This window comes from Serinus canaria, chromosome 1 (genome assembly GCF_022539315.1).
Source record: "Serinus canaria isolate serCan28SL12 chromosome 1, serCan2020, whole genome shotgun sequence".
Lineage (NCBI taxonomy): Eukaryota > Metazoa > Chordata > Aves > Passeriformes > Fringillidae > Serinus > Serinus canaria.
The window spans coordinates 5142736-5157316 of record NC_066313.1 but is presented as its reverse complement, the minus strand read 5'-3'; the positions used below and the strand labels follow the sequence as shown (position 1 = coordinate 5157316).

The 14581-nt window shown below is 47.7% G+C and overlaps 1 protein-coding gene across 8 annotated transcripts in view; it reads right to left on the bottom strand.

Annotated features, from left to right (window-relative positions):
- Window positions 1–2532: 2532 nt before the first annotated feature.
- The window catches only part of BCL9 (BCL9 transcription coactivator), a 57148-nt gene continuing 45099 nt past the window's right edge, over window positions 2533–14581 (bottom strand). For 6 of the 8 annotated variants that reach the window (XM_050971827.1, XM_030234171.2, XM_050971823.1 and 3 more), the window contains exons 3-9: window positions 12914–13220; window positions 11045–11361; window positions 9937–10126; window positions 9351–9450; window positions 6691–8920; window positions 4717–4977; window positions 2533–3658 (exon numbers count right to left, since the gene is read on the bottom strand). In XM_050971827.1, the coding sequence (XP_050827784.1) occupies window positions 2541–3658; window positions 4717–4977; window positions 6691–8920; window positions 9351–9450; window positions 9937–10126; window positions 11045–11361; window positions 12914–12966 (4269 nt within the window). In that variant the 5' untranslated portion in view covers window positions 12967–13220 and the 3' untranslated portion in view covers window positions 2533–2540. The remainder of the gene's footprint in view (window positions 3659–4716; window positions 4978–6690; window positions 8921–9350; window positions 9451–9936; window positions 10127–11044; window positions 11362–12913; window positions 13221–14581) is intronic. The other 2 variants (XM_050971835.1, XM_050971833.1) reach the window with 2 other exon arrangements.

Below are 14581 nucleotides of genomic sequence, written 5' to 3'. Positions count from 1 at the left end.
GCATAGGAGGCCCTACGACAGTTTAAAAAAATCCCAAAACCTCCGGCTCATTTCTATGTCGATCAAGAACTTTGCTTTGTTCAACATGGTAAAAACAGTCAGGAGTGATGGCAGAAGTGGCAACACTTAAAAAGGTTGCATTGTAACAATTGCCATGCAAGGTCCTCAAAAGGGAGCTGCGCAACCACTTAAAGAAGAGGTAATTCCGCTCTACAGAAATAACACTTACTGTGTCATTGTCATCTCTTTCCAAAATCTTGACAAGCCTGTGCTTCACGCTGCCTGTCTTGTCAGAGGGAAGCACCACAACAGACATCCTACACTTTGTCAAAAGAGTAATTCTCACCCAAAATCATCGTAAATTTGCATGACAGCACAAAGGTGAATTTGGAAGCAGACAACAGAAGGCTCTGAGGCTTGTGTGCCTCCAACAGTGCATGGCTTCACTCATTTTGTAACACCAGCAACAAAAGTTTAGTAAATCAGCCACCAAGAGGAATTCTTTTTCCACCTGTTAAGGATGAGTTAACTGTAAAAAATTCTCACACACAAGCATGGTAAAAATACTCATTCTCCACATGAATTTTCACACTAATAGCCAGCCCTCTGAAGAAACTACTCATTGAAATCATTTTAAGTAGCAGTAAGTGGAAGGAAGAACAGATTACCTACTGCATAGACAGTGCTGGGGGACCAGAAAACAGCCAGCCACAGAGCCCACACCCTGGTCTACAGATCCATATCTGTTCATGATAGTATTCTCCAGGAGCAGGACTCAACTCCCAATCCATGTTTTGTCATCCATCCTTTCACTCCTCATAGGCAGAACCATAAAACCTCCTTGCTGAAATCCTCTCAAAAGGCAAGCTTGAAAAGACAGGGGATTAGGAAGCAATCGATGAGAACTGTGGCAAAGCAACAATTTACTCAGCGGGGCTGTCTTGATAAAAATCTGCTCACTGACAATTTCTCTCTCACCTTTGTTATTAAAGTTCATCATTCCCCACCATCTCAGGCTCTCAGTGCTGGCAATCAGAGACCTGACCCAATCCAGAATCCCCAGAGAGGCACAATCCCAGTGCCTTGGCAGACTGACACTGCTGCTTAGGGGGAGCTCAAACCCATGTACCTTGCAGTGCTGCAAACACTCTCCAGGAGGAAGTGACGGAAACAAGTTTCATCTGTTCCTTGACCCTCAACAAATTGAGGAAGTCTGTAAGTATAGTTCCTGGGGTGTTCTGAAATAAGACCTCACTCCAAGGGATAACAAGCTCAGTTCAGGATTAAGTTAACAGAATTGCCTCAAAAGGAGCACACCGCTGCCTATTGACCAGACTTTTAGGAGCTGTCAAAGTTTAGCCCACCTGGCCCCTAGGCTGGCTGTGATCACAAGGAAGAGCAAACAGTCATCTGGCCAGCTGTTTGATCTACACAGAAACAACTGGACTGGATAAAGGAGACAGTTCATTTTTGTAAGAAACAATATATTTTATTTTTCTGACACCACAGCCCTGGCGAGTGGTTTTGTACCAAATTTAATGGAGGTTACACAGAACGTTTTACGCTGGGGAGGAAAAAAAAATAACCACAAAAAAAAATCCTGGATAACTTTTAGTGTCTGTTCCACTCCCACATTAATAAAATCACTTGGGGTTTCTAAGAAAAGGAGAATAGGAAACAGTGAGAGACTACTGTAGGATGTAACAGTGTCCAAGTCCAGCCCCTTCCTAGAAGTGGGAAGAGTCCCCACGTGAGGAGAGGCTCTCCTAGATTTACTCCCCAAAATAACACAATGTATTGCAGCTGCCATAGGAGGAGACAGAAGGGGACGGAGAGAGAGAGAAGCCTATTTAATAAGGAGTGGGAGGGAGAGACAGAAGGTGCTGGACAGCACGCCATAATTTGAAAAATATGTCCTTAACTTATTATTTATTTCTTTTAAAAGATTCCCCTCACTGAACTTAAGTTCCTTTTTGTGCTTTTCATTAATACTCTGCTCTGAGGTCGTAGTTTGGTTTTTCTATACATTGGAGTTGAAGGAAAATAGTCCGAAGTTCTGAAGATGGATTCTCCACCTAAAGTAAACAGCCTAGAATCCCATTCTCCTCTCACCCCAAAGACTAAAGTCTCTGCTAAAATCCCTTTTACAATATAGTACAGTACACAAAAAACCCCAAAAATAACCGAGAGTCCTGGGAGAAGCCAGTCCGAAGGACGTAAACATACAGAGAATGGTGCAATTTGTGACAAATGGCAATTCTCAAAATACAGCTACAGATTCTCAAAGCAGGTGCCGTCACGGGATACCCAAGTCCACAAAAATAATTTTTAAAAAATAAATCTTAAAAAAAAAAACAACCTGTTAAAATGAATTTTTTTTTTTCAGGTAATTCCATACATTCGAGATTTCCCAAAGCATCCTCTGGTCTCTTTTCACCTATTGCATGGCCAAACTGTACTCCTGAAGCTCCCAAAAAAGCCCTCAGGACTTGGAATCTCATCTTGACAAGGATCAGAACATCCAGTCTTATGGTAGCAGCTTAAAACATCATGTTCCCTGGGTTTCCAGGACCTTGGCTAAATCCTCCCATGCCAACATCAGCAGCCATACCTCGGGGCCTCATCTGGGGGGGAATCATGATGTTTTGTTGGGGTCCCATCATGCCCTGCATTGACATCATCATCCCAGGTGACCCCACGGGGCCCGGGTGGCTGTAGAGCCCGGCGGGGGCTCGGTCCTTGCCCGGGATCATGCCCACGGCGGCCACGGGGTTGCTCATGAGCGCGGGCTGGCCGGGCATGGCGGGCTGTGCTGGTGACATCATGCGGTGGTGCGGCCCCATCATGCCCTGCTGCAGGAAGGCCGGCGGCCTCATCGGGTTGTGACCGGGCATGGACGGAGCCGTGCCGAGAGGGATATCCGGAGTCCCCACCGGCCCGGGGCCCCCCATGCCGGGCAATGTTAGTCCCATCCTCGGGGTCTGCTCTCCTATCATCCCCTGCATGTGGGAGAAGCCAGGCCCGGGACCCTGAGGCTGCTTGCGGCCTGGCACCTCCCCACGAGGGAAATACTGTAGTGTCTGGCTGGGCTTCTCCGATGGGATAATCCTGGACAGGTCAAACTCAGGTATTCCCGTGGCTCCGGGACGGATCACCTCCTGCAGCTCTGGATCAGTGAAAACCGAAGGCATGTTGTTTCCGAGAACAGTGAAGGAGTCTGGACCGCCAGGGCCTCCAGTCTTGCAAAGTGCTGGATCTGTCGAACTTTGGGGCAGGTTGGTAGGACGCCCCAGAGGTCCTTCTCCGTGGAAGCCCATTCCCGCTGGGAAGTTGCCTTGTCCACCGCTGGGCCCGTTGTGAGGAAATGGCACCTGCTGTGGAGGGGACTGTACGGGAGGGAACCCCTGCGGGAAGCCCAGGCGTCCTTGAGGTACCATTGGAGACTCCTGGGAACCATGCCCCATCATTGGGTTGTGTGACATCAGGCCGGGTCCCACGGGGACCCCGTGAGGAGGTATATTGGGTCCCATAGCATTTGGAGAGGGCATCTGGTTGTTATGGGAAAGAGGCTGGGTCATTCCCATTGGGCTAAGGGTTGGCATTGGACCCACTGGGTTTGGACCTGAAATTCGAGGATTCTGAGAATTAATGCCCATTCCTAGGGAAGAAACAAGGAATCACATTTAGACAACAACCAGTAATAATCAATAAAACCGTCAGAGAGCTTTGTGCAATGTTACCAAGTCTGCGCACACACAAAAATAAACACTGCTAGTAAGAAAACCATCAGCAGTGGCTTTGAAAAGTGTTATTTTATTCAGAAATTTTCTGCCATTCGAACAGCCACCTCCCTAAGCTTGTCACTGCCCTATCAGTGACAAAAGCCCACTCCATAACTAGGATTTCAATCCAAACCATACTTTTACTACCTCCCTGACAGTCTGGATGACACAGGCAGTAGCAAACATGTCTGTGACAGATTATCAGCATATGGACATTTGTCCACGGGGAAGTGACCGGAACTCCTTCCAAAACTCAGCAGTGATAAATCAGGTAACCCTCATAAGACTAAGAGGCACTGATCAATGAGGTTAATGAGTTACCATCATGAACTTATTCAATTAGTCAGCTTTCCCCAGATATATTCAGCCATTACTATGTGAAATATATTGCAAAACTACAGGTAAACTCATCAAGAATTCATTACCAATTGCCACTCTTGAAACATCCACTCATCCCCCTTTTCAGTATTAATTCAATAGGGTGGAGGTGCTACAGCCTACTTTTATGGTTTTGATGATTCAGTGTCAAAAAAAAACCCAAACAAACCCCCTTCAAACCAGTGAAGCTTCTATGGCACTGCCTTAAGACAGGAGAGGTAAACTTTCCTCTGGATAACACACTGTAGATCTGACCCTTAATCCCATGAGCAGCCTTCATTCACACAAATAATTCCAGTCTGCCTGAGGGACAATCTCTCCCATATACAAGTGCCCTCCATGTTAAGACACCTTCCCAAGAATGCACACTTTCTGAACAGAAAAAAATTACAAGGAGAATTTCCATCACTACATTTCAGAGAGCAGCAACTGCTTCCTCAGAAACAACCATGGCTACATATTCCTCAAGTTTTTTCCCATCTGACTGTCTTCATTTGATGAGGTTTCCATAAAATCACCCTGATGCCTTGTGCTTATGTTGCTTTGGTTTTCTTACCTGGTACGCTGTTCATAGGTGGCAAGTTTGGGGAGCGTGCTGGAGGGGAGTCGTCATCCGAGCTGGCCACAGTTTTGATGGCATCATGATAGAGCGGTGTAGAGCTGGGCATGGCAAATTTGGACATCCTGGACATCATAATGGAGAGGGGATTCTGGGACAGTGTTGGCTCTGGAGGCATTGTGTAAGGACTGCTAGAGGGAAGATTTCCAGGGAGAGTTGCAGGAGCAGACTGGCTGACTGTGGAAGGAGGTGGACCACCTTAGGAAAAAAAAGAAAAGGGAGAATGAATTGAAATTTTTCTCCTTCTTACTGTTTTCCTCAAATCAAACTTTTTTCCCCTAGAAATCTCAAAAAATAGAAATCTTTCCTATTGCAAGACTTTACATGACTAATGCAGTCAATGAGTATGAAAGGTAACCAGAAAAATAAGCCTATTGGTCAAGTTGATTAATATTTGTTATCCTACTGCATAGCACTTCTAACTAGAACTATCTTGAGCCTCCACAAAACCACATGAAGAATTACCAGTTTAGTCTGAAAATCTTACTATTCAATTTCCATACACTGAAGACAGACTTAGGTACCAGAGCTAGCCATAAAAATCAAAATCTAAAATCAAAAAAGACAGGCAGCACAAGGCAAGCTGTAGAAGATATTATGCTGAGACATTTGAGCACATTTCTGACAAGCTGCATCAGGAGCTACAAGTAAAACTCCCTGTTTACGTTGCATTTCTTGCTTCATACAGAGATATTAGCTGCTTATTCCAGTGAAAGAAGCATTCTCTGCACCTATTAGCTTAATGCCATCCTTTGCTCTCACAAAATTAGAAGTAACTTAACTGCACTTCCAATCTCCTTTGTTCTTCACTGACGAATTTTATGCCACCCAGACCAATGTCCAGACACTAAAATGAAGCTGTACTCTCACTGATAATTCACGGCACCTTCCTCAGCCCCTCCCAACCAAAAGAGGAAATGAGAACAGGGAATATAAAAAAACTGCAATGCCGAAAGATCCATGGTTTGGAAGAGCTGCATGCCAAAGCATTCATTAAGCACTAAGCAAGGCACAGACTGAAGCACTTCGGTGCCCTCCCGAGCCGCCGACCCCACAGGCACATCCCGGTCCCGCTCCCCGCTGTTACCCGCGGCAGCACTAGAGGGCAACATGGGCAAAGGGCTCCACTTTCCCAGCCAGGAGAATTTCCCGGGCGGGAAGGCTGCCCAGTCCAGGCCGCTGTGGAAGCCCGGACTGAAGGGCGGGTGAGCTTTGAGAAGGTGAGAGCAGAAGTGTGCCAGCAGCAGGACCCCAAGGTCCCAGGCACATCACAGCTCAGCACGCAGCCAAATGTTATGTACAGCGGTGGTTAGATCACTCCAAAATGCTTGGAGTCTGAACAACTGAATCACAACTTCCTGTCTGCAATGTAAACTGACAAAGGACCAACCATTCCTGACAAAGGACTAACCATTCTAGATACACAGCTGGTTAACTGCTCAGCATGTCTTTGTAGGAACCTTTTATACCAAAGAGCTTTAATAACGTTAATGGGATCTTCTCTATTGAGCTACAATGACTATGAGCTATGGAAGAACAGCACAAGACCCTTCCAAGGAGAGATTTCTCCCATCAATCCTCCACATCTTTCCACACCTCTTAACCCCATCCTTTCACTTTCACATTCTGTGAAAGTGAAAGTGAAAGGATGGGGTGATCAGCCGTCAGCTCAAAACATGGGAGGCACATGGGAGGCACGGTGCAAACTCACAAATACAACAGGAGGAGAAGCTCTCACCCTCCACTTGCATGGCTACCCACCAAAGCCTCGGTACAGCCCCCCTCAAATAGGGAAAGGGCCGTCCAGCTCTTGTCCTGCTGCAGGAACCCTCCTCCCTCCCTTTGCTGCCCATCTTGGATGACCCAACATGAACCAAAGCACCAAATCTGGCTAGCAGAGGCAGCACTCACCCGACTCCACGTTCCCCAGCATGGCTGGAGAAGACATGGTTAGAGACGCCTTGTGGTTCGGGGGAATCCCAGGGCTCTGCAAAGGAGGCTTTGGAGATGAAGTCCATCCAGGAGAAGGTGCGGGGAGAGACGGAGACTTGAGGTGGACAGGAGAAGCAGCAGCAGACCCCAAGACAGGAGGGGATTTAATGGAGGCAGCAGCAGCTGCGGCAGTGGGGCCCGCGAGCATTCCTGCCAGCTGGGAGGGCGTCTGAGGGGACTTGAGGTTCCCCGAGGGAGACCCCATCATGGGAGACTGGACCTGGCGCATCGTGGGGGACTTCAGGGGGTTGATTCCTGGCGAATGCACCTGGCCAGCCGCAGAGATATCCAAGGGCTTGCGGCCGAGGCTGCGCTGTGCAGGGGGAGCAGTGTTGAGGCTATTCGGGTTACTGGTGGGATTGAGAGGTAGTGGCGGCATGTGGCTGAGCCGGTTGTTAGTCCTTTGGTCAGGCCCGATCTGTTCTCTGAGATTCCGGAGACCGACTCCTGGGCCCTGAGACATGGGAAGGAAAGGCCTGGGACCCATGCCATACTCCTGCTGCGGGTGCTCCCCAAATGGCAGCGGCACCATTTTCTGCTGAGAGGAGAGCATCTCCGACACACCGGGGCGCAGCTTCATCATCTCTTCCGGCCCAACTCCTGCCTCCCTCAGCTTCTGAGGGACCAGGGGTGGGTTGGAGCCCATGCTGACATTCATGCCCATGTCCCCCTTCATGCTGCCAGGGCCCATCCCAAACTCCAGCTCCCTGCTAGAAGCCATTTGTGGGGGTATTCCTTTTGGGAAGTCCCCCCTAGATGGGCTCATCGGTCCTTCTACCGGCATGCGAGGGAAGATGGGGTTGTTCCCAGGCTCCATGTGTCTCTGGGAGGGCATCATTCTGTTGATCTCCATGCCAGGCCTGATGCCTTCCATGTTCAGACCAGGAGGGAGGCCCATCTGTTTCTCAGCCAACTGCTGCTGATAGAGCTCTTCAGGCAGGCCCTGCGGATTGGGGAACCGCTCCCCTCGGCCAGGGCCACTGAAGACACCCTGACCAGGAGGGAAGTTTCGCCCATCTGGGATTTTTGGCACATCATCTGGCCAACTAACTCCTGAAAGCCCAGGCCGTGAGGCGGGATTCGGGACATTGGGGCCTTCCATGTCAGGGTTCATCATTCCTGCAAAACCAGGCAGACGCATCTGGCTCCCGGGCACATTGGGATGAGGGGCCATGCCCCTGGGGGGCAGAGAGTGTGACATGTTCATGCCTTCAGGGAAGGGCTCTGGACCCCCAGGTCCCCAGCCCTCACCAGGGGTCATCTGGTAGGGAGGGGGAGGACCTCGGACCACCCCACGAGGCCCATGCTGGTGGACCATCATGTCCTGCAGGGAACACTGCTGCACAACCACCTGCTCTTGCTTCCTTCTCTTCTCCTCATAAAACTCCTGCTGCAGCTTGAGCCAGGCCACCTGCTCAGGAGTCATATGGTCCAGGTGGTCTGGGCCTATGGCTCCTGACTGGGAGTTCATTGGTGGAGGCCCCATTTCATCTGGGGAAAAAGGCATGTCCCTGTGTCCTTGAGGGCCAAACGGAGCCCCTCCATCTGTCCGAGAACCCGACCCTTTGCCTAAACTTTGGGATTGAGCCATCATGGCCTGTATTGGCCCTTCGGGTTTCTTTTGGGGACCATCCAGCACCCCAGAATTTGGGGGTGGCCCCCCACTTTGCCCTCCCGCAAACTCCTTCTCATCAGGGAAGAGCATGCGCTGGATGTCCCTCAGGGTCTGCAATGAGCGCTCTCGGTGCTCCAGCTGCTCCTGTGACAGTCCATCGGGATTCTCACCCAAACTGGCTGGGTCCCCACCAGACCCCTGCTGGGGCGGACCTTTGGGGTCTGCAGCAGAGCTATTGCTACCTTGGGAAACTGGGCTAACTGCTCGATTATTGGGGGTTGAACTCTGCCCAAATCCTTCTGTCTGCAATGGAGTAGAGTTGGCAGGGCTGCCCACAGACATCACTTTGCTTTCCACACTGGGACTGTCCTGATCTATGGGACAAGGGGGGCCAGTGGGTTTGGATACTGGCGCTGACACGGGTGGAGTCGGCTGCATTTTGGCGTTCTGGGGAGGGTTCTGCTCCTGGGCAGCAGGGGGCTGGGGCTGTGGCAGGGGCTTGGGATCAGTCCGAAGTGCAGTGATCTGAGGATTCTGCAAGAGAAAGCCACACTCAGTCACTTGCTCTTCTTACAGCCATGTCACATAAGCAGCAGTGCAAACAAAATACCCAATCTCAATCCCACCAGCCCAAAATGTGCAGGGAATGGTAGCCTTCATGCAGCAATTACACAGCAGCCTCTTGGCAATGCAGAAACCTACTTTACTCAAGGCATTACTGCAGGGACCCCTTTCATCTGTGCTAGCTCTGCATGACCTACAGGACGGAAATACACTACCCAAATATGGCAAGACTCTAACTCTTTTTTGGATGACCCAAGACATTTATTTGCAGTCAGTCTGAACAACAGCTGTCTGTCTTCCTAAAACTTATTTCAGAGTGTAAATAATTATCCATCTCTCTGAACCAGATGCAGACACATTTACGATTTCCCCTTCTCACCCCCATGCAGGTATTCCCTACCAAGGGTACAGTGTTTCGTTCCGCCTTGCTGTTTGAGATGTTCTGGATATGAAAGGACACGATGGTTTCCACCTGTCCCTTCAGCACAGCTTCTGCAGCCCTGCAAAGACAGACAAGCAGATGAACATATCCAGTTGAAACCAAGAATCAATTTTTCTTAACCGGCCTCCATTCTATCTTTCAGTTGGCAAAAGAGAGAAAGATTTAGCCACAAATATTTCACTCTAGATGAGCAGCAAAAGAAAATGCTTACATCTACAAACTCATTTGCATTCAGGGTTCATGTCTCAGTTTAAGCCATCCCGGCTGCTATTCATTGCATGGATTGCAAAACAAAATCCGCCAGCATTTACAAAAAAAAAAAAATATATATATATACCCATACCTCAGAGAATGAAACAACTTTTCAGAGCAAAGAAGGTAAGGATATGGTCCACTCCAATCTCTTCAGCATCCCCAAAACAAGTAATGACTTTTTGCTACTTGATGCAGAAAGTGCCCTTAAAGTGCCCTTGATAATCTCTTAAAAGATGAGCACAAATGTAATTCCAGCTCCCAGAAGACATTCAAGCAGCTACCTACTTACTTGTTGGCCATCTCAGTAGAAAAGACGTAAACCACTTTGGATGGAGTCTTCTGCCCACTTGCTGGCTCCAAAGTGGCAGTCAGACCATGGGAAGGTGTGGAAGACCTTGGGGCTGAAGCATTTGAAGGAGTCATGGAGTGTGGTGTGTGCTGAGACTCCTGGGACTTCACATGATCAGCAGAATTGCAGTCTGGAAAGAGACAAAGGGGAAAAGAAGGGAATCACTATCATGGGATCTCTTTGCAAATCAATTCTGGAAAGTGATCAGAGCTTTTTTTCCTCTGAAATTTCCTGCTTCTTCCTCAAGCACCACTAAAGGCAACTCTTCTATTACATCACATCTTTCCTCTAAAGCCTTGGTGTCCTTCAAGCAACACTGGAAGAAAGCTCCTCTGTTGTCCCTTTCCATGGAAAGTGGCAGTTCCCACAATTGATCTCTTTGAATTCCCTAATGGCCCCATAAAAAAGCAGGAAAACTACTTTAGAACTTTTATGTAGGAACAAAGATAAATATGTCTGCCTCATGAAAACACTCCTGCAAAACTCTACTTTTTCTTTTGCTCAGCCACCTTAGCTAGGTGACCTAGCAAATGGACAACAAAGATGGACAACTGAACATGTGGTCTGATTTTGCATTGCGTCACAGAGGTAGTGCTGGAGCCATGAACAGAACGCAGAAATCCCAACTCCCTGGCTTGTGTTACCAGTCTGGGTGCTACGGGTTATGTATCTGTGTTGACAAAACAGACCTGCATATTGTTAAAACCCCAGTTACAACAGAACAGTTCCTGAAAGGCCAAAGGCCAGAAGGAGACCAACAGGTTGCATTTGTACTTTTAAATCCTCTGGGGGAGTTTGCGAGTTACAAAGGAACTTTCCCACCAGAGTCAGGTCTGGGCTCTAACCGAGCGTGAACAAGACATTTACCAATGCCAGCTATGACAATCTCTCCTCTTTGCCTGCTTTCCAGACCTTTAGACTTCATTGGCTGGAACTTTGAGAACCCCAGACAAACAGATGTTTCATTAATTCTTGCAGAGCAATTCTCCATCTCACAGAGGATTCCGACTGATTATCTGCATTTGCACATGAACCCTAGCAAACGTACCTTTGATTTCCGGGTCATCATTAGGAGTCCCAGCTTCCCTTTGTTCAAAGGAGTCTGCAGAAATGCTCCTCTCTCTCTTCCCCTTCCCCTTGGCACCATTTCCAGCCCCATTCTTCAGCCCCATACTCCCACCCGGGCCCGGGAGCACTTTGGGGGTGTGACCTCCACTTTTGGGGTCACAGGGAGAGGGCTGGGATTGGCTGGTGGAGCCCCCTTGTTTGCCTTGGTTGGAAAATTTGGAATCCAGCTGAGGGTTGCCAGACGGGGACATCACTGTAGGGGGACGGACCATCACCTCCTGCTTTGATTTGGGGCTACTGGGGAGAGAGAAAAAAAAAGAAAGAAAAGGAAAAAGTGACAAATCACACCATTAATTCATTCAGCCCTGTAGGAACAGATTAGAGTGAAGCAGAAACAACCACTGTCACCTTTACAAGCTAAGACAATTGCTGACAAATAAAAAATGCCTGCAAGCTTAGAGTCATGCAGGTGCTTTTTTGAACATGCCCTGAAAGGGTTATTATCCAAGATGGAATCTCATTGCTCAAGAAGGCACCAGGGCAAACCACAGACCTGCCAGATCCCAGAAACTGCTGTCACATGAGGACCCACCTCTGGCGCTTCTGTCAATAAAGACAACGGTTTCTATGTGCACAGAGAAGCACCTCACACCAAGACCAGCTCAGAGTAAACAAACAAGGCACTATAAAGTTCCCCTCACCATTCTCCTGGACCCCAACTACACTGTAGCTCTGATTAGCAGACCCCCCCCAACCCCTCCCTTGCACCTCCCTATCCAGTTCTACAGGGAGCACAAGGAAAACCCAGCATTACTGCAGCATTCGTCATCCATTGGGGCGAGCTGCCAGAGAAACACAAACCTCTGACCGTGAAAACAATTAAACCAGCTACAACCTGCCCCTGAATAAGGAAAGAGAAGGATACCATCTCCAAGCACACTCCTACAAAATGGGGCAGAATGAATCCTCCTCAATTTGCCAAAGGAGACTCAGTCTTTCATTCCTCTTCCATCCAGCAAATTGCATCCTAAAAATATTTTGCTCCTCTGAGTTCTGTAGGTATTAGGCACCCCTTCCCTCCTCACCCTCCACTTACTCCATTGCCATTGGATCTTCTGCATTTTGTTTTAGCATCGTCACTATCATTTCCAACAGACAGTGCTTGCTAGCATCATCACTGTGGGTCTCACACAAGCTGTCCTCTGGACAGACATCTGACTCAGAAGCACTCCCTCTGAAATACTGTTAAGCTCCAGATAACCTCTAGGAGTAAATACTCAAAACTCAAGAATTCTGTCAATCAGAACCATCCAAAATCCCTGGACACTGCTTTGCTTTCATATTTTTCCCTTTCCAAATTAGTGGAGAAGAAAAGCTGCCCAGCTGCACTGGTGACTGACACAGAGGATCTCAGTGCTCGGCTGATCAGTTCTTCAGGTTGTTCAAGCCAATAATATGGAGAAAGCATTTTGTGTGAAAGTACAGACCGAGAGACCTTCTGATGCCCAACTATCTCTTAGGAAATAGATAATTAGAAGATGAGGAAAGGAAAAAAAACCCAAAATAGAAACAGCATGTTTACTCTCCTACAGCCTATCCAGGCACCTGGTGAAAGGGAGGAGAGCACAAGGAATGGAGAATCCACGCCTCATGGGTTTACAGCTTTCAGCTCATCCTGAGCCTTGCAAGCATGAAGACCACCAGTACTGTGCAGCCACTGCTCAGGTACTCAGCAGGCTGATGGGAACACAGAGGGACCAGGAAACACCACTTGGGCTAATCCAGCAGCAGAGAAGGGATGGCAATGTGCACCAAGCCACAGCAGCTGACTGCAGGCTATTCTCCTTACCTCTGTGTGTTGCCTGACGGGGAGTTCCTCACTTTGGGGTTACTGGAATGCATTGACAGAAATCCTGAGCTCACAGTCTCACACACACGCAGATGGGCTCTTGTCAAGTTCCTCTGGGGAGCGTGCCGCCAGAGGCAGCGTCGAAGCACTTTCTGCCACCCGCTTCTCTCAGTGCTGGCTGCCTGCTTGCCTTTTTTCTCTTTGCTCCTCGCTGCTTTTGCACTGGGCACTTCCCTCCTGCAGCTCCAGCATTCTCTAGATGCGTGCCTCCTGCTGCCCAGGGGAAGTCTCGCATCTCCAGGGCACACTGCAAACCACCCCACAAGGAGAGAACAGAAAACCAGTGAGGAACTTCCCAAGCAGATGTGTCGGGTGTGAAGCAATGCATGGCAATTCTTCCCCCATTCCCAAGAAGACAAAGAAAAAGAGCTTTCAGACAGATGTGAACTTCAGACCAGAGACAGCCCGGGCTAGCCATTCAGTTTACAGGCAGAGAAGCCATCTTCCCTTTGTCCAAAGCAAATCATTCTGGAGTCAACAAAACAGGGAAGCACCTTGTATCTGAACACTTAGATTCTGCATCCGTGCTCAACTTAAAGACACCTCACAGCAAGTCAGCAGGAAGCCGAAAGTACAAATCCCCAACATGACTTAGCTATCCAAAATTCCCCTGTGAATGGCTGTAATCTGATATTTCTTAAGAACATAAACTCTGCTTAAATCTTTTGTCTCTTTTGTCCAATATACCTAGACACATGTTCAATGATGTGTGCTAAGGGTTACACAAAGGGAGAAAAATAAAATAAAATACCTTCCTGACCACCTGTAAGTTACTGTTCTGTGTGATTACTCTGAAAACATGAGGGGTTAGTCACTCATCATATCTATTAGAAAGGTCAAAAAAGCACTGGAGTAGTACCCAGCTAAATTTGCTCAGCAACACACCACACATTATTGAGGCTTAAAAAAAAAAAAAAAAAAGGCACAAAAAAAGCAGCTGCTTTTTCAGCTTCTTTCTAAGAAACAATATGCATGACGCAGGCAGTAAGGCACATAAAGCTGTTTCTGGAGGTGGAAACTATTGAACATTACTGTTTATGTGCTTTGGGCTAAATTATTTTGGAACAAATTTCTGTCTTGTTTATGTTTCAACAAAATCTCTTCTGTTCATCTCACCTACTCAGATGCAAATCCACTTAATTTAGAATCTAACCAAGATTTATTGTTAATGTATTAAGCATTGCTAGTTAAATATTATTCAAATGTAAATATTCCCAATATTCCTTCCCAGCACCAAAGAAGTGGTTTCTTCTGATGTATACCAAATGAAACAAAATAAATCTTATTAGGATGGAAGTGTCTTGGATTTTATGAAGAAACTACTGTTCAAACTGCATTTCAAAACAAAAAATTGGCTTATGTGCTGATGACACCAGAGGATTAAAAGACATTGCTACTCTGTAATCACCTCTGGCCAAGTAGAGTTAACAGCAATTTGAAGTATTGAGCACCATGGTTTTTCAGTTCCCCAAATTCGCACAGTTGTGAGGATGTGCTGTTACACATCTTAGTGACTTTGTGCTGCTCTACTTCAATATGATTCACACTGCACTAGTTATGTGAAGTTCTGCATCACCTATAAAAATTCTCCTCTCTAAAACACATCTT